The sequence below is a fragment of the Diadema antillarum genome, unplaced genomic scaffold, assembly GCF_040938485.1.
Source record: "Diadema antillarum isolate AM-2024a unplaced genomic scaffold, OU_Dant_1.0 seq00000121_RagTag, whole genome shotgun sequence".
Lineage (NCBI taxonomy): Eukaryota > Metazoa > Echinodermata > Echinoidea > Diadematoida > Diadematidae > Diadema > Diadema antillarum.
Window position 1 is genome coordinate 334,043 of NW_027271201.1, and position 22,442 is coordinate 356,484.

Sequence of the window (22,442 nt, forward strand, 5' to 3'; positions counted from 1 at the left end):
TCTGTCTCTAAGTACGTCAATGGTGACATCAAAGCCTCCATTGTTGAGCAATCTGTTCATTTATTCAAGGTGAAAGTGATTGTGGTACATTTGTTGGCACAACTCGTCAAGTGCCTGTACTGTGGAGGGTGTGGTCTTTGCAGTGCCTGTCCTGGGAGATCGCCTTATGAAGAAGACATTTTCTCTTCTGTTTTTTTTTTTCACCTTTGTTGAATCAGCAGCTTTCACAGATAGCGTCAAATGACAGAGAATGAATAAACCTAGATGACAGAAAGGATTACCAAAATCAATAGAATATAAAAAGGTATCAGCAGTTTCCACAGAAGAAGCCTGGATTAGTGGAGTGTGGATGTGTATTTACAGCTACTTGTACTTATAAGAATTTAAAATGAGATGAAATACATTTGATGATCTAATGTTTGATCTAAGGTTTGGTAATCAGCAAGAAAACTGTGCAGATGAGATCCCCATTAGCATGAAGTAGAAGAAAATGAACAGGTCTAATTTATTATGAGAATGCAGCTGAATAGTTTGTCTGGGCAAGTGAAATCTTAATTAACCATTAGGGAATATAAGTTTATGTGATCTCGTTAATTGTGCCAAAACTACGTGTAGGTCGGCTCATGCATTGTTAAACTTCCAATATTTGTAACATTCTCTAATATAATGGACAGTCTTGCAGATTGCATGGAAAAACAGAAATGTAGGCATTTTCTCCCATCAGAATGACTTAAATCCTTGTCCAGTGTTCCCCCAGTTTATTCATTTGTCAAAACATCTTCAATTCCTCTCGGAAGCTGGTGACATCATCTTCCGGCATGGATTTCCTGTGCGTGTGTTGTTATTATGCTGAATCAGATGAAGTGCATGAATCATCAATTAACGTTGCAGTCTGTTGGAAACCCTCTCCCCTCTTGGCAGATTGCCTTCAGTGTTTCAAAAGGGAAAACATACAGACATTCACACTCCTATAGCACAGGACAGTTGGACTGTTAAGAAGGAGCTAGCAGGATGGGCCCTTCCTTGATATTCAAACAAATTGAACAAAGAAACTAACTATATAGTCTTGGCCAAAGCTGGCTCCATTGATGTTGTGAATGTAAGAACCTGCAGACACTTAACCCGTTCCTTACGGGAACCTGGTTTACCAGGTTCCCGTGGGAGCATCTGATATACGGGAACCTGGTTTACCAGGTTCCCAAAATGAAGACAAGGGTGCCTGCTTCAGTGGCCTAAATTCATGTTTCTTTGTGTTAAAATGCTCAGAAAAGTGGGTTTGATAACAAGATCAGAGTTTATTCTATCAGGATTTGTTCTCCTGCTGTTTAAAAAAGGGGGGTTTTACAGTATCATGTACCTTTTCCTGATTTAGTTTTTTGCTTGTTCTCCTGTAAACTCGTATGAACATGTACATAATGATCAAGGCTGAGATCAGTTAGAAATGCGGGTTCGCTGACCCCAGTCACCTCATTCAGGTACCTGGTTTTGTGTAGAACAAAAGATTCTGAGAGCTCATCAGCGCACGCTCTATTCATACCTCGCACCCGATCGATATTTCTATTGTTCACAGGCACATGTAGTTGACCGTAGGAAGGGGGACACAATGAACCGCTTGACTGCCTTCACACAGCTGGATTACCAACCTGTGTGCCTCTCTGTGGACGGGCGAAAAGAATCTCGTTTGGGGGCATTAAAGGCAATCAGAGAATTGCGGAAGGAACGGGTTAACCTGTTCCTCCTGCAATTATCCGAAAGCCCTAAATGCCCCCAAACGAGATTCTTTTTGCCCGTCAACAGAGAACGGACAGATTGGTAATCCGCCTGTGTGAAAGCATTCAAGTGGTACATATATCCTCTTTCCGTGTTCATTCAACTGCATGTGCCTTCGAACAATGCAAAATATCAATCGGATATGAGGTATGAATAGGGCATGTGCTGAAGATGGCACAGACTCTTAAAGTTTTGTTATACACTATAAGGGCACCCAAATGGGGTCAGCGAAAATCAAAATCTATAAGTTAGCTCAGCCTTGGTTGTTACGCACGTCTTTATAATACATGTTTTATAGCAAAAGAAGTACACTACTTATTTGGCAAAAATGGTAAATTAGACAAAAATATGCAGTTTTGACGGTGCCAGGTAAAAATGTCAGAGGTAAAAATGTAAGAAGTAAAAATGTCTGAGGTAAAAATGTCAGAGGTAAAATTGTCAGAGGTAAAAATGTCAGAGGTAAAAATGTCAGCGAGGTAAAAATGAGGTAAAAATGTCAGAGGTAAAACATTTTTTACTTCTGACATTTTTACCTCTGACATTTGTACCTAGTGAGCTGACATTTTTACCTCTGACATTATTACACCGAACCGTTTTGACACAGCAAAAAGAAGAGATACTGATAGAAGAAAATCTAATCTGTTGATCAAAGTCAGTTTTCTGGTCAGCATAACACAAATAAAAATGAATTTATGCCACATTTATGCAAACACTCTTGTCTACATTTTGGGAACCTAGTGAGTATACCAGGTTCCTGTATACATGTGTGAGTTGATGCCATGGGAGCCTGGTATACCAGGTTCCTACAAGGAATGGGTTAATTTGTGAGTAGGAATAGGGCCTCGAAGTTCAGCTGTGCCAGATCTGTTAATCCCTGGCTTTAGAGGCAAAGGAAGAATAATAACTGTATTGCAAAGCTCTTGGCCTAGACATGACCAGATAGAAAAGCCTGTCTCCACTGGAAAGTTTCCTGTCACTGCGACACAAAGTCAAGCTGTCAATACAAGCTTCTCAATTCCACGAAAATTAGTCAGCGCTTAAAGGCATTACTGGGAATGATAAAGTATCGTATACAGTTGACCGTATATGAACCCTTAAATGTGTGCCCTCAAAAGGATTTGATCTTGATCATGTACTAGATCATAGTTTAATGTCATCATGAACTGAATCATTGTTTACTATGAATTACAAATTCTCTTTTTGCGAAGGCAAAAGCCACATTAAGACCAGAATTTATGGTATATTCCAACAAACCATAATTTTTCAGCAGATACAAGTATCATTCACCATGTGCCAAAGTCTACCTACTTGGTCAAAGTCTATCTATAAGTGCATTCACATTTACGGTGAAATACTGCACAGTATTTCACACAGTGATTCATAAATTATTGTGAATGCAAGCACACCACAAAATACCGTTGTATTTAGAATGGTATTTCAAAGTTCGCATGAAATGTACAGGCAAGATTTGATTGGGATTTTAATATCCACACAGGCAAAAATCTCAAGGTTTGTGGGGTTGTTTCATGATTTTTTTCTCTCCGTTCTTCAATCCTTTGCTATCCATGCAGATAACAGTAGTGATGATTTTGAATAAATTTTTGACCAGTCCTCGGTCTTTGAGGGTGAAATCTTTAGATACAGCTGTATGCTATACTTTATCATAGTTGATATGTAATCAAAATTTGCATTAATTAGATACGCATTTTCACATGAGAAGTGGATGAATGTGAATGGAATTCATACAAAGGGGTTACATTACATCAGAGCAACCATGAAAATGTTAGAAGTGATCTATGCTTAGCACTGAAGAATGAAATTTGAAGAGATCTGGGCCCCATTTCATAAAAGATGTTAGGAAAGCAGCTGTGGCCCGTCACATAAAACTTACCATTGAATTTCAATGGTAACTACCGTCAAAATTAGGCGTCACAGCCAATCAGCATCAAGGATTATAAAATTTACCGCTAATTTGAAGACTTACCGCTAGAAAGGAGCGGTAAGTCCAGCGGTAAGGGTTTTATGCAACAGGGCCCTGGAGTTTCAACTTTCCATAGCAACAGCCAATTGGCAAGCTGGGCTCTTGTCGTTGCCATGACAATTGCCATACTAACGAGAGTTGTTATCATATAACTTTTTATAAAATGGAGCCCTGATGACTAACAGATAAATGTTGTTTTCTTTTATGGATATTCATTCATTTTATAATGAGCTCATATTTGGACCCCTACCCAGTCATACATACTGTGAGAAGAGCATTAGCAAGTCTCTAAAATCGTGCAAAACGATATCAATTATCAAAATGTGACAAAAAGCCTTATTAAATGCATTATTTACCGTTTTCGGATGATACAAAAACCCAGCTTTAGTGCTTCAAAATATTTCTAAAATGTGAATTGGGACAGAAACAACCAATGTAAAATGTTCATCAGTATAATCAATGTAAAATATACATAATGTGAACAGTAGTTATAATAAAATTGTTCTAGAATACACCATCTACAGCTATGGTTTATTGAGAAAAATGGTGATATCTCTTAAATTTTAGGCTTTATTGCAAAATTTTCATATGGTAGGATGTTTTGTGATACAACTGACTTTCCAATACAGATATGCATCAAATGTGATAATCAAACATTTTGTAATCACTGCTCCCAATGGTAAACAATACCTTTAATGTTTTCTTCTGTACAGACGATATGTGATTCTGGCCCCGAATACCATACGGCCCGGATTGCCGTACTCTCTCAGCGTGACCATCTACGAGACGGAGGCCGCTAGTCCGGTGTCTGTGGAAGCTTCGATCACCAAGGGCGACAGAGTAGTGACCTCGGGAGAGCTGTCGCAAGGAGTTGGGACCGAAAGACTTACTCTACAGGTTGGTCTCATATTGCGGTCTTTCGATTGTCATCTTAGAATTCCTTGGCATTTATCACCAATCAGCAACTTCATTAGATATTTGGTATCATAGATGTATCACCTAATGTATGACAACTGCCACATCCTTCATTGACAAAATACAAACGTGCAAGAGAAGAAAAGTAAGTCTTTTCAATGTCTTGAAAGGACAAGTTCACCTTCATAGACATGTGGGTTGAGTGAATGCAGCAATATTAGTAGAACACATCAGTGAGAGTTTGAGCAAAATCGGACAATCCGTTAAAAAGTTATGAATTTTTGGAGTTTCTGCTCAGCCACGGCTGGATGAAAAGACTACTATAGCTTGTGATGTCACATGAGTACAACGATATAAAGAAAGAGTAAAGAAAATTCAACATATTTCCATTTTTCTTGCATAACAAAAGAACACTCGACTTCTCTCTTTTAGAAGGCAGGGGGAATAATATTACCCTTAAAATACATGTATGTCAGTAGCAAGTCGAAGAAATGTGCACTTTATTCAAAAAGTAAAGTTTTGTGAAATTGTCTTTTTATTTTCGTTATATAGTTGTACGCATGTGACATCGTACACTGTAGTAGTCTTCTCTTCCAGCAGTGATTCGTAACTTTTGAACGGATTGTCCAATATTCGTCAAACTTTCACTGATGTGTTCTACTAATATTGCTGCATTCTCTCAACCCTTATGTATGTTGTATATGAAGGTGGACTTGTCTTTTAAAGACCTTTTCTTCTTCTTCATGGTGTTGAGTGCTTTAACTATGTAACATGATGTACAAAGTGTATAGCTTATCATTTATACTTATCAGTCAAATCACTCCAGAATTTTTTTTTTTTTGTCTTTATTGGTAAAGTAATGTTTGGAGTGGATTTCTTCTGCAGTGCAATAACTGTGATTATTCTGTTGTTAAGAGTTGGAAGGTACAGGTATTCTGCTGTATGTTCATGGGCGTATCTGTTAATTCCCCCCAATCGATGATTCCAGCTTTGACACAAATTTTGTGTTAATGTTTCATATCATAGCTCAATATCTACATTTCCATACAGCTTACATTCTCATCAATTAGATGCTGTCACCAAAGCCTACTTCAAACCGAGGGTGTGAAATCTTTGCAATGATCCCATTAACAGGTGGGGTCAACGCTGAGGATGTAGCACCTACAAGCTGTAGTTTTCCAAGAATCAATTATTAGGCCTATCCATTTGTCCACTCTGCGCCGAGTACTCAATATTTGATGAGGTCACACCTTGCTTGCTTTGAACTGTCCACTTAATTCTGCTGTGAAACAGACAACATAATTTGTATTCCTGTCAGAGATTAGGATGTTAGGATGTTGCATGGGCAGCTTGGTTTCAATGTAAAATATAATGGTATAAACAGATCATGTCCTGTTTTTGTTCTCCTGATAACTTGTTTTTATAAGTGGTAATTATTCTAAACTCAAATGGCCGTAATAGCACCAGGTTGTACATGTTAGTATTTTATACAATTTATACCAATTACCTGGTAGCTGGTGGTCTTTTGATCTGTTATGAGCCACTGCCATGGTAAATTAAAGCTTCCTGGAACAGTTTGTGCCAAAATAGTAAACCAGATTTAATCCTTGTTGGTATGTCATTACCAAATGTATTTTAAACAGATGATGCCAGTTAATATCATTTCCTATCGCAATGCTTGCCCTATGTACATGTGTATGAAATATTAGTTGTATTGATGGTGATCAAATTTGATGGGAATGTGGTCTATTGGTCATGTGTTGGTTGCGGATGAGCCTTAGTGCCTGATCACAACTTTATAGACTTGGATTACTTCACTTCTACTGTCTACGGAAATAAATGCAGCATGATTCTCACCAGTGAACTCTCAAGAGCCGTTTTTAGAATATCTCATTGTTTTGAAGTGGAATCATGCAAGGTCACCAGGACACAGACTTTTGATATGAGATGCACCTTGTGCATATAATGTACACTCACATATATATATCTTTTCCACAGTGAGATTTAGGCAGTTCTATCAAAATCACTCTATGATCCACATTTCATTGTGGACTTGGTTATTTCCTTATTTATTTGTAGAAGTTATTTAATAGTCTCACATTATGAATATACTTGTCTTTATAGCTTTTCTCTATACCGTATCCTTGTTAGCATCTGTCTTTCATTCATTTCTGTTACTTTTCTTGTTTGAAGATCAGATTATAATAAATTGAGTTGATCAACGAAGGAACACAAGAGCAAATCAACTTCTTTTCCATCTTCCATTTATCTCTCTCTCTCTTTCTGATTCATTCTTTCTTAAAAGGTATCTCACACAATCACTACACTCTAGCTGTGAGCTTTAAAGGGATGGTACAGTATTGGTGGAGATGAGAATTGGGCTTTTAACTTTTTGCGAGATACCAAGAAAACACTTATGATATAGTACAGAGCATACCATTTTAAGAGGAATTCAAAGTTTATTTGATGAAAATCGGGTTTGGAATGACTGAAACATCAAAAAACAAAGTAAAACAAAGCGATCATAATAAAATGTGGGTCCCACACTTTATTAGAATCGCTCTTTTTTGGATATCTCAGCCATTTCAAAACCAATTTTCATCAAATAAACATTGAATTCCTCATAGAATTACACGCTCTTTCATATTTCATAAGAGGTTTCTCATTATCTCACCAAAAAAAAAAAAAATGTTAGAAACCTGAAATAAGGTCTCAACCAAAACTGTACGATCCCTTTAAACTGTTCACATTTGTGAAACACTGTTTCTTTCCTTTTGTAATTAACTAAAATGATTATTACAAAAGGCCGCTTTGAGCTGTTTAATACTCATTATTTTCATGAAAAAAAAAATGTTCTGGACAATGTAATAGAGTGATTAATTTGCCCGGAGGCACTTCTCATGAAAGCAAACAATTTGCAGCATACAATATTGCAATTTAATCAAGAAGATCAAAATTGTACATGAGAGATGATCTGCATCGCTCATCCAAGGCAAATGGATAGTGCTGTGCATGAGCAATTCATTGGAGAATAAAACAGACAAAGGAATTCACAGAACACTTTTAGTTTCCACTTCATTTCCCATCAGTTGTTTGTGCTAAAAATGATCTTGATGATCAATGTTGACAAAATTAGTAGTGGTAATGATAGTGACAATTGTGTATTAAAGTGATATCTGATGCTATTCTTGATCTTATTTCTATTCTTATTCTCATAAATTGTATTCTTGAGTCTTCAAATTTGGTATTTTAAGCTTGCACATGTATTGCCATCATACCAGAAATGACTTAAAAGTTAAATGAACTAATGTGGCAGGCTTTCCAACCATGAATAGCTATAAATTTTACTTTGTTAATACCTACCACACAAACTCCCCATATTGGCTCTAAATTGGGGCTCGACCTTAGTGGTGGCCTAGTGGCCCAGGGCCACTATAAAAAAATTGTCAGGCCACCAAACTTTCCTAAAACATATCTCTTGGTGGCCCGATCAGCAACTAAGATAAAAAACAAATTGCTTTGTTTCCTTTTATTTCAGGCCGTTAGATTTCATTTTCAGGCCACCAAAATTTCAAATTTGCAGGTTTAAACGGGTCCACCTTGGAAAAATGTTAGTGTAGAGCCCTGCATATTTGTATTATATATTATGCATCCACACTACGATGCAATTCATCCCTACCTGTTTTGTGCTGATCTATTATTTTCCTGTTTAGCCTTGCTGGTGATATTAATACAATGAATAAACTAAACATTTTTGAGCTAAGGATCTCTGTAACATTTGAATATTAGCATACCAGGCAGTAGATGATGGCCTTTTAATAGTCTTCCTCAGTAGATACTCAAAGTACTTCAATTAGCAACCTTCCTCCTGTATTTCAGCATAATTATTCATCAGTTCTAAAATGTGTACCGGTAGTACTACAACGCTGTAGTCCCCGGTATAAGATTTCTGCTGTATAAATTAACACCATATATGCATCATTACGAAACATAAATTGCATTTGTTCCAAAATGCAATGATCATAACACATGCCTTTAAAGGAATTTGCATTTGCTACAACCAATAACACTTGGATTCAATGCTATACAGTATTGCATTAAATGCCAGTGGCAATTCACAAAAATGGCATGCCGTGAACAAGGCAGTCTACTCCAATTTGCGAAAATTTCATGCTGCTAATATTTCTGGTTTTACAGTACATTGTACAAATTTGCGTCTTCAATAACTGCTGCAAAAATGTGACTTGTAACTTTAATTCTCCTTTTTTTGTGTAGAGATGATTCAGAAACAAGATAGAGCATGTGTTGCCTAATTTTAGGCATACAAGTAAATGTGTAAGGACACTTCTTGCTTGGCATGGGCAAAGTAAATTATGACTGTGGAGAGCGTGGAATCTAAAGAACAAAAAGAAAAAAAAAATGATTGAGGAGCTTTCTCTCCTGCCTGGCTTGTAAGCAACCATTTCAAAATTATCTCTCTAACATTACATTTCCGAACAAATCCCATTTTTGTTTTGATGGGTGGCTGTGTGCTTTGTTTGTTTGTTTGTTTTCTTTATTGCATTCTCATAACACAGTGGATCTTAGATGATGACAAGTCTTTTTATTTAGAGGACAAGTTCACCATTTATGTGTGGATTGAGTGAATGCAGCAATATCAGTAGAACACATCAGTGGCTTTTATTCAAAGAAAATCAGACAATCCGTTCAAAAGTTAACAATTTGCTGTCTGCCATTGCTGTATGAGTAGACTTACAATTTGTAGTGTTACATGCGTAGATTGATGTACACACTTTGTAATGTAAAGAAATATGAAAAAAATTCAATGTACATGTACATAGATGCACATTTTATTTTAACTTTTCATACATAATAAAAGAGCACCTGACTTGCCTCTTTCAGAAGGCAAGGGGAATACTTACAGTCAGCTAGTAACAAGTTGAGGGATTGCGTACCTTAAAAAAAAACCACACACAGCAATAATTTTTTATTATTCTCTTTATACTTTCTTTATGTTGTTCTATGCAAAATAGTACAATTGTAGTCTTCCGAAAGTCTTATCCGAAACCTTAATAATTCATAACTTTTGGACGGATCGATTGTCCAATTTTCCTCAAACTTCAACAGATGTTTTTTACTATTATTGCTGCATTCACTCAATCCACACACTTAATCAAGGTAAACTTGTCCTTTAAACTGAATTATTGTAAGACCCTCATCTTGAGATACCTTTGTACTTTTAGTTGTCGGACCAGTACATTGTACAATTGTGTAGGTATGATTGACAACTACAAGTGTACAGCATGAGTGTGCCGATGGTTTGGATCAGTTGCATTCTTGGCTAGAAAGATGAAATGTACACATGTATGTGTGACAAGAAACAGCAGAGTACCATCAACAAATATTATCGAAGAAAAAAAGAAAAAGGTTGATTGTGGATTTTTCAACATCGGTGTTCCTGCGTGGTATCGTTTGCACTTTACCTGCAGTGGAATCTGCCTTGTATATCACATTATTTTTGTGTAGTGTGGCTTGATTTGTTATGATACAGATGGCAGAGAAATGTGTATTATACATCAGAATTATTTGGTTATTTTGTGGATAGCTTGAGGTTCTTAGGCGGTAGATGCAGTGGCCTTGCACTCATAGTGTATTTTTTTTCCCCTTGCTCTGTATTGACATTTAAAAGCTGGAGAGTGCCTGACAGCGAACTTCATACACTTGTATGATATGATCAAAGTTCATTGCAAGAGTACAAACTTGTACACCTTGTACACGTGGGACCATTTGACATGTAGAGCTTGATGCAGTGATATTTGTGTCTCTGAAGACTATGCAAATAGTTCAATGCCTGTACATTTTGCATACTGTATGGCGTATATTTATGTCTATCACTGAAGTATACTGAATACTTAGAAATCTAGATTGCATTCATTAGTTCAATACTTAAAGGACAAGTCCACCTTCATATACATAAGGATTGAGAGAATGCAGCAATATTAGTAGAACACATCAGTGAAAGTTTGAGGAAAATTGGACAATCTGTTCAAAAATTTTAAGTATCTGCGCAGTCACTGCTGGAAGAGAAGACTACTACAGTGTATGATGTCACATGCGTACAACTATATAAGGAAAATAAAAAGAGAATTTCACAAAACTTTACTTTTTGAATAAAGTGCACATTTCTTCGACTTGCTACTGACGTACATGTTAAGGGTAATATTATTCCCCCTGCCTTCTGAAAGAGAGAAGTCGAGTGTTCTGTTGTTATGCGAGAAAAATGGAAATATGTTGAATTTTCTATATTCTTTCTTTATATCGTTGTACTCATATGACATCACAAACTATAGTAGTCTTTTCATCCAGCCGTGACTGAGCAGAAACCTCAAAATTCATAACTTTTTGTTATGCGAGAAAAATGGAATATGTTGAATTTTCTATATTCTTTCTTTATATCGTTGTACTCATATGACATCACAAGCTATAGTAGTCTTTTCATCCAGCCGTGACTGAGCAGAAACCTTAAAATTCATAACTTTTTAACGGATTGTCCGATTTTGCTCAAACTCTCACTGACGTGTTCTACTATTATTGCTGCATTCACTCAACCCACATGTCTATGAAGGTGAACTTGTCCTTTAATAGAAATCCAAATTGCATCCTTTCCCCAAGAATTGCCCAGTTGAGAATATCAAACCAATGAATGCTATCTGGATTTCTAAGTATTCAATATATTTCAGTGATAGCCATAAATCTACAATAGGTGTTTTCACATCAGCCCGATAAAAATCCAAGCTCGAGATATTTTTCGCGATCACGGATTAGTGCGCTATTTCATTTCCTATTCACATCAGCCCGAAGAGAATTAGCCCGAATTTTTTTCGAGCTAATTCAATAGCTGAGCATGCCCAGACAGCATTGGTAGACTTGTGCCCCTTCAAAGAATTATGTGCGATTTGTGTGCAGGTTGCCTTAATCACACACGCTGGGCATGATGGGATGCATCGCGCTAATTTCTTGAGGCGATTTCACATTAACAAATAGCGTGCTAGTTCGCAAATCATCCCGCTATTTTGGAAATTTCCCGTGTTGGACTCGAGAAATTTTCTTGATCAGAGCGATAAAATTAGTGCGCTAATTTGTATTCACATTATCAAATAGCGCGCTATTTCGTGATTGGGTTAATTTCCCAAGTCAGAAAATAGCGCGCTATTACGAAACATCGGGCTGATGTGAAAACACCTAATGTACCCTTAGAAATCCAGATTGCATTCTTTACTTACTAGTTCAGGCCCATAACTAGGGGGGGGGGGGGGGGGGGGAAATGGGGGGTTCTGCACGGGGGGGGGGGGGGGGGGGGGGGGTTCAGGGGGTTCTGCAGAACCCCCCATTCCCCCAACTCCCCCCCCCCCCCCCCGCCCCGTTTGCCCGCAACCCTAAAAATAAAAGAAATTAACAAAAAATTAGTCACGGAACCCTGCGAAATATATAACATTTGTGTGTTGGTAGATGTCTGTGCTGGGGGGAAAAGGGAAACTTGTATTAAAGCAAGTTCTTTGAAGTAGTTTTGCCTTTGCACTTTTACTGAGCAGGCTTCAGATAGTCTTTGTTACAACTAAACCTTTAGGTGCTGATGATAGTGACTCCTAAGGAAATGAAAATTGCTCCCTTCATATGACTGTAAAAGTAGAAATTTTCGCAGTGTTGAAATTTTGCTCATTTCCTGCAACCAGAAACTAGCGTGAAAATAAAAGCATGCATATATTTTTGCTTGCCTTAAGCCTATGTTCCAGTAGTTGGTGTCTCGGAATTAAAAACACATGAAACTCTTCTTACCCTGCCGAGCACAACAAATTAGTCCTGTTAAATTATCCACGTTTACAGTATTAAGGTTACTTGATGCAAGCCTGAGGAACTATTAAAGAGAGATGTAGGAAAGTGTTTTAGAACACAAGCTATAAATTATACAACCAACACATATCTTTCTCTACATCTCTTGTTTAAAGGCATAATTTACCATTGCAGAAGAAAAAAACCCTTTAGGGATAGAAATAACCAATGTAAAAATTTGGATCCATATAGTCTATGTTAAGTATTGTTGAATACACAAAATGTGAACATTTTAGTTATAATAAAATGTTTCCAGACTAAACCATCTACAGTTACGGTTTCATGAGAAAAATACTGATATCTCCTTATATTTTAGGCCTTATTGCAAAAAATTTATATGGTAGGATGTTTTGTGATACAACAGACATACACATATGGTATGCACCAAATGTGATATCTGGAACATCTTTTAAATCACTGCTCCCAAAGGTAAAAAGGACCTTTAAAGAGTAATCATTCCCTTGCTTTCAAACTGCAAATCACTGAAGTCAGAACATCCTGTTATTACAGGATCACTTATGCAATCACAAGTTCTGACAGATGTTCATTGTGCAGGTGCACTATGCCAATGTAAGGGACTGTCACTTTGTTTAACCCATATGGAAGATATACAGTACACTTCCATTTTTAAATACCCCCAAGTCATCAAAACAGGAATGGAGAAGAAATTGTAATAAAGACAGCCTTGCTTTTCATCTACCTTCCTGTTTTGGACCAATGATACTTTCAAATTGATGAGGCAGGAAGGCATTTCAATGCATGTGTTTACTTATCCCAACTCATTCTTTTTTTTTTTCTTTCATGTTTTTCTGTATTTTGCATTGTTGCCCATTTGATCAAGTTGGAATGAAAATTACCTGTTAAATATTATTCTTATGGAAGGAAGGATTTTGTGACTTTCTTTTATTTATTTATTTATTTTTTTTTTGGGGGGGGGGAGGGAGATAGGGGTCAGTCTTATTTCCTTTGAAACTAAAATGAAAACAATTTAGATATTTGCGTACTTCTTGACATTTTAGATAAAGGTCTAAAAAACTGTGTATAGAGGTCAACTGTATGCAAGTTACAGGTTTATTTCAGGGAGATGGGATATAAGATGCTTGTAATGTGGGAGTGTGGAACAAGTAAAGCTGTAGGCCACTGCTGATGCATATATATGCAATAGCATGCCTCTCCAAATTAGGCTTTTCACACAAGACAGGTACTGTGTGCGTACATGTACTGTATATGCCATATATTTTGCGAGTCTATAATTTCCATGAATCGGGAATTCCCAATAATTTCACGAGTGGTTAAATTTGCGATATTGGAGTCCTGTACCAAACGGAGAAGTGTACATGCGTATGTCACATTCACATCGGGATCAGAGCCAATATTTTCACATGTCTTTAAAGGACAAGTTCACCTTCATTAACATAAGGATTGAGAGAATGTAGCAATATTAGTAGAACACACCATTGAAAGTTTGACGAAAATCGGACAATCCGTTCAAAAGTTATGAATTTTTGAAGTTTTTGTGCAGTAACCGCTGGATGAGAAGACTACTGCAGTGTGTGAATAACTTAGATGTCACATGCGTACAACAATGTAAGGAAAATATAAAGAGAATTTCACAAAATTTCATCTTTTGAAAAAAGTACACATTCCCCCGACTCGTTACCGACAAATGTTATGGGTAATATTATCCCCCCTGCCTTTAGAAAGAGGCAAGTCAAGTGCTCTTTTATTATGCGAAAAAAGTGAAAATATGTTGAATTTTCTTTACATTTTCTTTATACTGTTGTACGCATATGACTCACAAGCTGTAGTAGTCTCCTCATCCAGCGGTTCCAACACAAAAATTTTAAAAATTCATAACTTTTGCATCGATTGTCCAATTTTCCTCAAACTTTCACTGATGTGTTCTACTAATATTGCTGCATTCTCTCAATCCTTATGTTTGTGAAGGTGAACTTGTCCTTTAATTTTGCGAATAGCACCTGACTCACAAAATTCGCGAAGATAAAAACCTCGCAAAATATTAGGCGTACACAGTAACACTGCTCCCCTGGATGCTTTTGCCGTGAGACCGATGAACTCGCTAATGTTGGATGTGATATGAGCTACAACCATGTATGGTACAGATTTTGTGATAATTAAGAGCTGCCCTCGTCATTTGTCGTAGAATTTTAAGTATTTTGAACATATGTATTTCAGATCAGTGAGTAATTATCATATTATTTGTCCACAAGTTTAAACTTTATAGCTAGATCCAAGAGGGAGAAATCTAAGTGACTTAAAATCTGTAGTGAAACTTTGGGTATTTTGTCCTATTTTTCACATTTCCTACTTTGACTTTCAGATTTTCAGGTAATTTTGACACTTCTCAACTCTTGCTCTTCCCAACAATTGAACTTTGGCTGCTGTTGAAATAATTTAATATCCAGAGAGCAAATCACAATTTCCTTGGACCATATTTCAGTTTTATTAAAATATGCAAGTTGTCTTGCATTTATTATTTAATGCCTAAAAGATTGTAAAATCTAAGAGCAAGTTCTGGTGCGCTGCTGTCTGACTGCATAGAATACTAATACTGAAGCGGAGTTTCAGTGAACTTCTCTGCGGAATGCATAATTAGTGTTTCCAGTAAAGCATGGATTATGCAGAGCTTTAACCAAAAATCACTGATTTGTGACGTGGTGTACATTACATGAAAGCACAAAACAAATAGTGTAATACATTACTACACGACACCATCTTAGTCATGTTTATTACCAACTAATGAGAGGGCATGACATGGGGGCGTTTCACACTAGCAAAAGAGCATGCTATTAATCACATTCCTGAGATAAATCTGTAAATTAGCAATGTACCGTAAAAGTGCATATTTATGTGTGATTAATTTTTTGTGCTTGATCAGATTAAGAGAATTTCACACGATCGTGATTCTTTGCAATTGGGACATTAATTGCTGGAACATATGGCAAGCAAAAATAATTGTCTGTCTTTATTTTTGCACTAGCTTCTGGTTGTGCAAAATGTGCTAAAAATTCCAAACTGCAAAACTTTCCACTGTTTTTTGAGAAGTTTTGAGAAGTTTTGAGATTTAAGGATATTTCACATCTGAAATTTAGTTCTTTTGCTGACTACTATAGATTACTAAAGATATTTCATATGACACCTGTAGTTCATCATTCAGCTCTTGTCAATGTGCAAACTCGCAAAAGTTGTGTCTGTATCAGGTACAGAGTTATGTATGTGTGCACTGTCGTGGTGGCACTGACTGTGATATACATTGTAAGTTGTTTCTTTTCATGAAGGTTCAAGTTTCACAAATTTTAATAGCGAATCACTGTTGGACTGGGTCACAAATTTAACAATATGTGAAAATATATCAAACTGACAGACATTAGTGTACTTATGATAGCATGTCGATGTCAAAATCACAAAAGCAATAACATGTAGCGAAAATCAATATCTGACCTCATTCGCAAATATATCTGTACACCAAAAGTAACTGCTTTGCAGTTAAGGGACAAACTACCTTCCTCGTCAATTGCTTTGGCTGCAAATGTGTACTCAGGATCAAGCAAAACTGATTCAGAAATTACCTCTGAATAGTGCCTAATCACAAGTTATATTAATGCTAATTGTAGATTCATTGTATGTCAAGGAGGAACCTACACTATTTAGGCTTCATTTAGACTTTAATACAAAAAACAAAATCTGGTGTTCAACATGGCTAAAATACCAATCTGAAAGAGCTCATGATGTCAGCGTGTGGGCGGCTGGGGGAATTTGTCATCACCCATGCTTTCTGTTGGCCATCGTCCAAACTTTCTACTTATTATTCAGCAGAGCAAAGTGCTGTACATGTAGAGCTATCAGCGACCTGTGTACAGACTCTTTGTTCTGTATGCATCTTTCAATCTTGTTTCAACAGTCATTTAGCCTTCGCTGGCGGTAACCCACTAAAATCCCTATGCTGATGGACATGTACTGTACCAGTTACCTGGCTTGTGTGATGTACACTGTACACCCTCACTGCACCAGGGCTCCACACTAACTTTTTTTTTTTGGTGGCCCGATGGGGCCACCAAAATCATCAATTTCAAATTTTTGGTGGCCCGAGAGAAAAATTTGGTGGCCCGAACAAAAACAATAAAAAACATTAACTCACTGCATGCATTTATGCATTACCGGCGCAAAAAGTTCCGAATTTGTTGACATACTTTAGATAAAATTTTGGTGGCCCGACGCGGGCCACCAAATCTGCCCTTTTTTGAAATTTGGTGGCCCGACTTTCATTTTTGGTGGCCCCGCGCCACCGGGCCACCGTTAGTGTCGAGCCCTGTGCACTATATGGTCTTTTTAAGAACTAGTGTTACCAACTACCAGAGCTGATCTTTTTTTTTTTTTATTTAAAAGTCAAGCTTTCATCAGCTGTTGACCCAAATACAAACATGTACAACTGTACCAGTGGTATACCCATGTAAAATCAGTGGCTGCTAGTTTGGCATGTACACCTAGACTTGTTCTATGTATACTTGATGTACAATTTTGTAGGACCTATGGTCTAAACATTTGAGAGAGAAGGCTATTGCAAAGTGAGAAGAAAGTTTTTACGTGATTAAAACCATAGTGCAGTCTTGGGAAGCCATTATATGAACCTGAGTTTTTGCTTTCTATTTTTTATTGTGCAAAGGGTGTTCATATTTTGTTGTCATTGTTTAAGGTCATGCAGATATTTTTACAAGAGAGGCTGTGACAAAAAGAATGCACAGTTATTATTTGGGAAATAATTCCCAATTCCCAAATACAAACTGTAATGTACACAATTGTATTCAATTCAATTCAATCATAGTTTATTTCCAATCATCGAAAATCAAAAAACATAGTACAAAGTATACATGTGATGAAATATTGTTCAAACTTTTGCATAAGATTCATGTAATATATATACGAGACATATTATAGAACAACATATAACATGTACAATATTTAAGAAAACACTGTATAAATACTTCGTGGGCGAGCGGAAAATAAATTCGATTATGGAAAATAGTGATCCACTAAAAAGCATAGCTTGTCGGACGTGGATCGCTAGACAAATAATGAGTAAATTATATACTATTCTATAACAATATACATGTCATGTAATTATTTTGAGATACACCGGTTGGGAAAAAATGTAGAATACCAATGCTAGTGCCCGGACACTGCTCACTGAACCACGTGTACCGGGAAAATATGACAAGGACAATTGTATATACACTATAACAGTGTAAACAATTTCACTATACACAAAATATATACAACTGTATGTGTCTGTATAGCATGACATGTGTTTATCTAAGCATGTTTATTTGTATGTTTGTATGTATGTATTTATGGTTAGTAGGTATATTGTATGTGCGACTACCAGTATATTCTTAAAACAAAAGTATTTATCCAATGTTCAGATATTTGCATCTCATACTTCGGGTTTACTACAAACTCAAAATGAAAAGAAAAAGGATCATGCTTCACAATACACCGAATCGCAAGGATGAAAAAAATGTTCACAGTCACCACTTTTACAAGCAGACAGTTCCTGAATAACTTGTGATGTGCATAATCCTTCTCCAGATTCCCATAGATTCGGTGCCAGGAGAGGACTACAAGCTTACCGTAATAGGCTCCGGTGGTCTGACCATCAACGAGACCAAACGCATCTTCTTCGACGTGGAGCACTTCTCCATCTTTGTGCAGAGTGACAAGGCTATTTACAAGCCAGGGCAGACAGGTTTGTCGAGGTCACTCGTGATTTTAAGGGACGGTATAGTTGTGGTTGAGATGGGATTTCAGATTTTCAACTTTTCTTTGTGAGATAGAGAGAAACCTCTTATAAAATATGAAAGAGCATATCATTCTTAGAGGATTTCAAAGTTTGTTTTCTGGAAATAGGTTTTGAAATGGCTGAAATATCCAAACAAAGTGAAGGTGGAACCGACCTTTTACTGTAGAACAAGAAATGTTCGCGTGCATTTTAATTTCGCGAGCGCCAAGATTCGCGAAATTAAAATGCACGCGAAATTTCTTATCTACACTATATGCATTGAACGCAAGAGGCAATTTGCGAAAATTTCTTGCCACGAAAAAGGCCGTCGGCTCCAATTCGCGAAAATTTTATGCCGCGAATATATCATATTTTACAGTCTTAGGATCGCGTTGTTTTGCTTTGTTTTTGAATATCTCAGCCATTAAAAAAAACTGTGAATCCCTATTCAAATGGTATGTTCTTTAACATTTCATTCAGTGGTTTCTAAGTATCTCAGAAAAGGTTGAAAGCTGAATCAGGCCTTACCTCAACCAATACTATATCATCCCTTTTAAAAGCTAGTTACTGTCAATCAAAGTATGTGTAGATCATGTACATAATAGCCGGGTTCACACGTACACCAATTAGCGGGATACAAATCTCGAGATTTGCATCGCGATCGTCATCCCGAGTTTTTTGCACGTGTGGACAGAAAAAACCCGAAAATTAGCGGGATAAGCATCGCGATGCTAATCCCAAGAAATCTTGCGCTGGTTCGCCAATTAGCGGGATAATTGGCCCCACGCTGGTACGTGTGAACGGTCGGGATTACAATCTCGAGTTTTTACATCCCATCATGCAATGCGCACATCACAACAGCGAGGCCTCTGCGAAGAGGTCCTTCACCTCTTTGGAGAACAATAACAACAGCGCGCGAACCACACAACTGACGCGTAAAAGACAATGGACAAAGGTAAGTGCGCGCAGGCAGTGATAGAGAAGGGCGCTGTGTGACCCAGTTTGCAGGCTTTGCTGTTGTCTCTATCGGCAATTAGCGGGATAATTCGGTACGTGTGGACGCTCGCCAAATTAGCGGGATACCGATCGCGATTGCTATCTCGCTAATTTGGTACGTGTGGACGCTCGCAAAAAAACTCGGGATGAGCATCGCGATCGTCATCCCGCTAATTTGTACGTGTGAACCCGGCTAATGTATGCTAGTTTCCATCTATCTAGCAAGCAAACTTTGTCTTTGAAGGATCCACTTGCTGTCATAGGCGGAACCATCCAGCGACACCGCTGAAGAGAGAAACTGAAATTGAAGTTGTTTCAACCATTTTCAACACACTCACAAAATTCAGATATTCATCTTTTGGACATTCGGAACGTGGCAGATGTCTAAAGCGTGGGTTTATGCAACAGCACCCCCTTGAATCCAAGGTCCATGTACCTTTATGGGGGACTCCACCCCATGCTCAAGTTAACTTTGATTCAGAGTTCAGTGAGACTATTAAAGTTGAAGAAATGTAAACATTAGTGAGGAATGGATTGTTGCATTTAAGGATTGGGGGAAAAAAATCAAACAAAACGAACAATGCACAATTAAAACACTGAAAATTTTTTCCATGTGATTCCTCTGACTTTCTCTGAATTTTTATGATGCCTTTTGTGGCCAGGGGATTATACTGATGACACAGTGAACGTGAAAAAATTGTTGTGTCACAATGAGAAATCAAATGTTGGGATTAAAGGGACTGTACAGTACTGGCTGAGGTAGGGATTCATGTTTTGAACATTCTTAAGTGAGATAATGAAAACCTCTTATGAAATATGAAAGAGCATGTAATTTTAAGAAGGATTCAACGTTTATTTGATGAAAATTGGTTTTCAAACTGCTGAATTATCCAAAAAAGTGCTAATAATAAAAGGCGACGTGCCACAACTTTATTAGGATCTCTTTGTTTCACCTTGTTTTTGGATATCGCAGCCATTTCAAAACCGATTTTTATCGAATAAACTTTTGATACCCCTTAGAACTGCATTCCCCTTACATCTCATAGAGTGGTTTCGGAATATCTCGCAAAATGTTAAAAGCTAAATCTACACCTCGACCAGAACTGTACACACCCTTTAAGTTATCAGCTGGGTCATCATTTCTACGAAATTGGAAGCCAAACTTTTTTCTTTTTTTTTTGATAACCTGGATAAAACATGCATCCCCATCCTTCACTGTGATGTGTAAAGTGACGGTATAGTTTTGGCTGAAAAGGGGATTCAGGTTTTAATTCTTTGAGAAGATTAGAAACCACTTGCACACCTTGCAGGCTTTAATGACATCAACTGTCTGTAACTTGGTCCAGTCAGGTTGTTTGCTTGCCTGCACTCATTCTTGTCCCACACCTGCTCAATGCAGCGAGAGAGAACTAATAATTAACCCCCCTCTTGACTTACCAGCTCAAAATGCCATATTGATATTTACAAACAAATTTCTGTTGGTGATGAGAGTGTTAATGCTTTGCAGGAGACAAAACGTTTAATAATATGATGATTCTGTATCTCTCCATAGTTTTTGACACCAGTCATATATTTTTGTTATGTTGTATTATGCTGTGGAATGGCGGCTGCCCTTCAGTAACAAAGTTTGATCTCTCCCTGGCTGCTTTTCAGTGCGCTTCCGAGTGATGGCCATCTACCCTAACCTTCGACCCTACATTGGGCCCTTCAGTGTCACCGTTCTGGTAAGGAGGGGAATCCTGAAACTCAATCTTTTCATTCTCTTTGATCCTGCTTGTTTGAGTACCCATCATTTTTGTGGATATTTTTGCTGCAAAGGCTATCACCTTGTTATCATTGACTTTGCTTCTCTGAATTACACTGTTTCATCTCCCATTGAGAAAGATCAAATAAAGCTGGTTAAATTTGATAAAGTTCTGCAAAAGCAGAAAGAAATCTGCAAAATGCTGCAAATTTGAAAGAGAAATGGACACTGTGTTAAAATCTTCTTAGATGTGTAGCCAAGTTGAGATTCTGATAAGTTAGCAATTCAGTAGCTTTGTGAAATTCTTAAAGTGACGCCCACACAATTGTGTTAACGTCACATGGCTCAAATGAAAAGTTGAAATGAGTATACAGCGCCAGGTAATAGTAATTTGTGGGCTCTGATTGGAAACAAAATTTGTAGCCTGTTTTAGAAGTATGACCTTGTGTATGCAGACAACCTGCTATGTAAGTGCACCAACCCTTCTGTTAGAAAGCATGTGGTTCAACAATGTATAAATGCCCTGTGTGGGAGCAAATTTGGCCTTGTTCATGGAAAAACTGCCAGTTGAGACGCGCCAGATTACACGGCTTAGATTATTGTTTGTAGGATCATTGTGGCCGACTTAATCCTGTGTGTGCACGGAAGATTAGAATTATCAAAATGGTATTAGGCGCAGGTTCAGCGATCAAGAGAAATCAGTTGCAGTATTACATACCACAGTACTCGCATGCACATTACTTTTCTCTGCTCTGAAACTGCTGAGTAATGCTTGATAATGTTGATATTAATCCTTCAATGTCAATGCTTAATGTCTGGCATATTTTTCTCATACTCTTTTTATCTCTCTCTCCTTCTCCGTTTCTACCATCTCTGTCTGTCTCCCTCTCTCTGCATTTCTATTATATTGTTATCAGCATGCGCACTGGTGCATGCCTGCGATGTATCCATTGTGTCACAGTTGGCAAAAAGAAAAAAAAAATGTTTGTTGGGAAGTGTACTTCAAGTGGTAGCAAACTAAAGATCTAAAGAGGGAAATTTCCATTATTTGCTTCCACTGTTTGATCAATCATTGTTTTTTTTTCCCCTGTAATTGGCAGGAAAGTCTTTATATTTCCAGACACATGTTCGCTGTGTTTATTATGCCTCTGTGAGTTCATTCTCTTGTGCAAGGTATTACAGCATAGAAACATAGCAGAGGCTAAACTTCTGACCCATTGCGTGTGAGAACTTGCTGGCCATGAGAGGGGAGTGAGGGTCATTGGACTGCCTATTACAAACTGCCTTGAACTCAAAATGGGAAGGTGTTACCTCTTTGTCACCTTTTCCACCCCCTCCTCGGAATTGTA

General features: G+C 37.5%; 1 protein-coding gene across 1 annotated transcript in view; it reads left to right on the forward strand.

Moving 5' to 3' along the window:
* Positions 1-22,442, forward strand: part of LOC139727160 (CD109 antigen-like) — an 83,540-nt gene that overhangs the window by 14,586 nt on the left and 46,512 nt on the right. Inside the window, exons 3-5 of the mRNA XM_071638136.1 lie at positions 4,465-4,648; positions 18,164-18,320; positions 21,003-21,073. Of these exons, the coding sequence (XP_071494237.1) occupies positions 4,465-4,648; positions 18,164-18,320; positions 21,003-21,073 (412 nt within the window). The remainder of the gene's footprint in view (positions 1-4,464; positions 4,649-18,163; positions 18,321-21,002; positions 21,074-22,442) is intronic.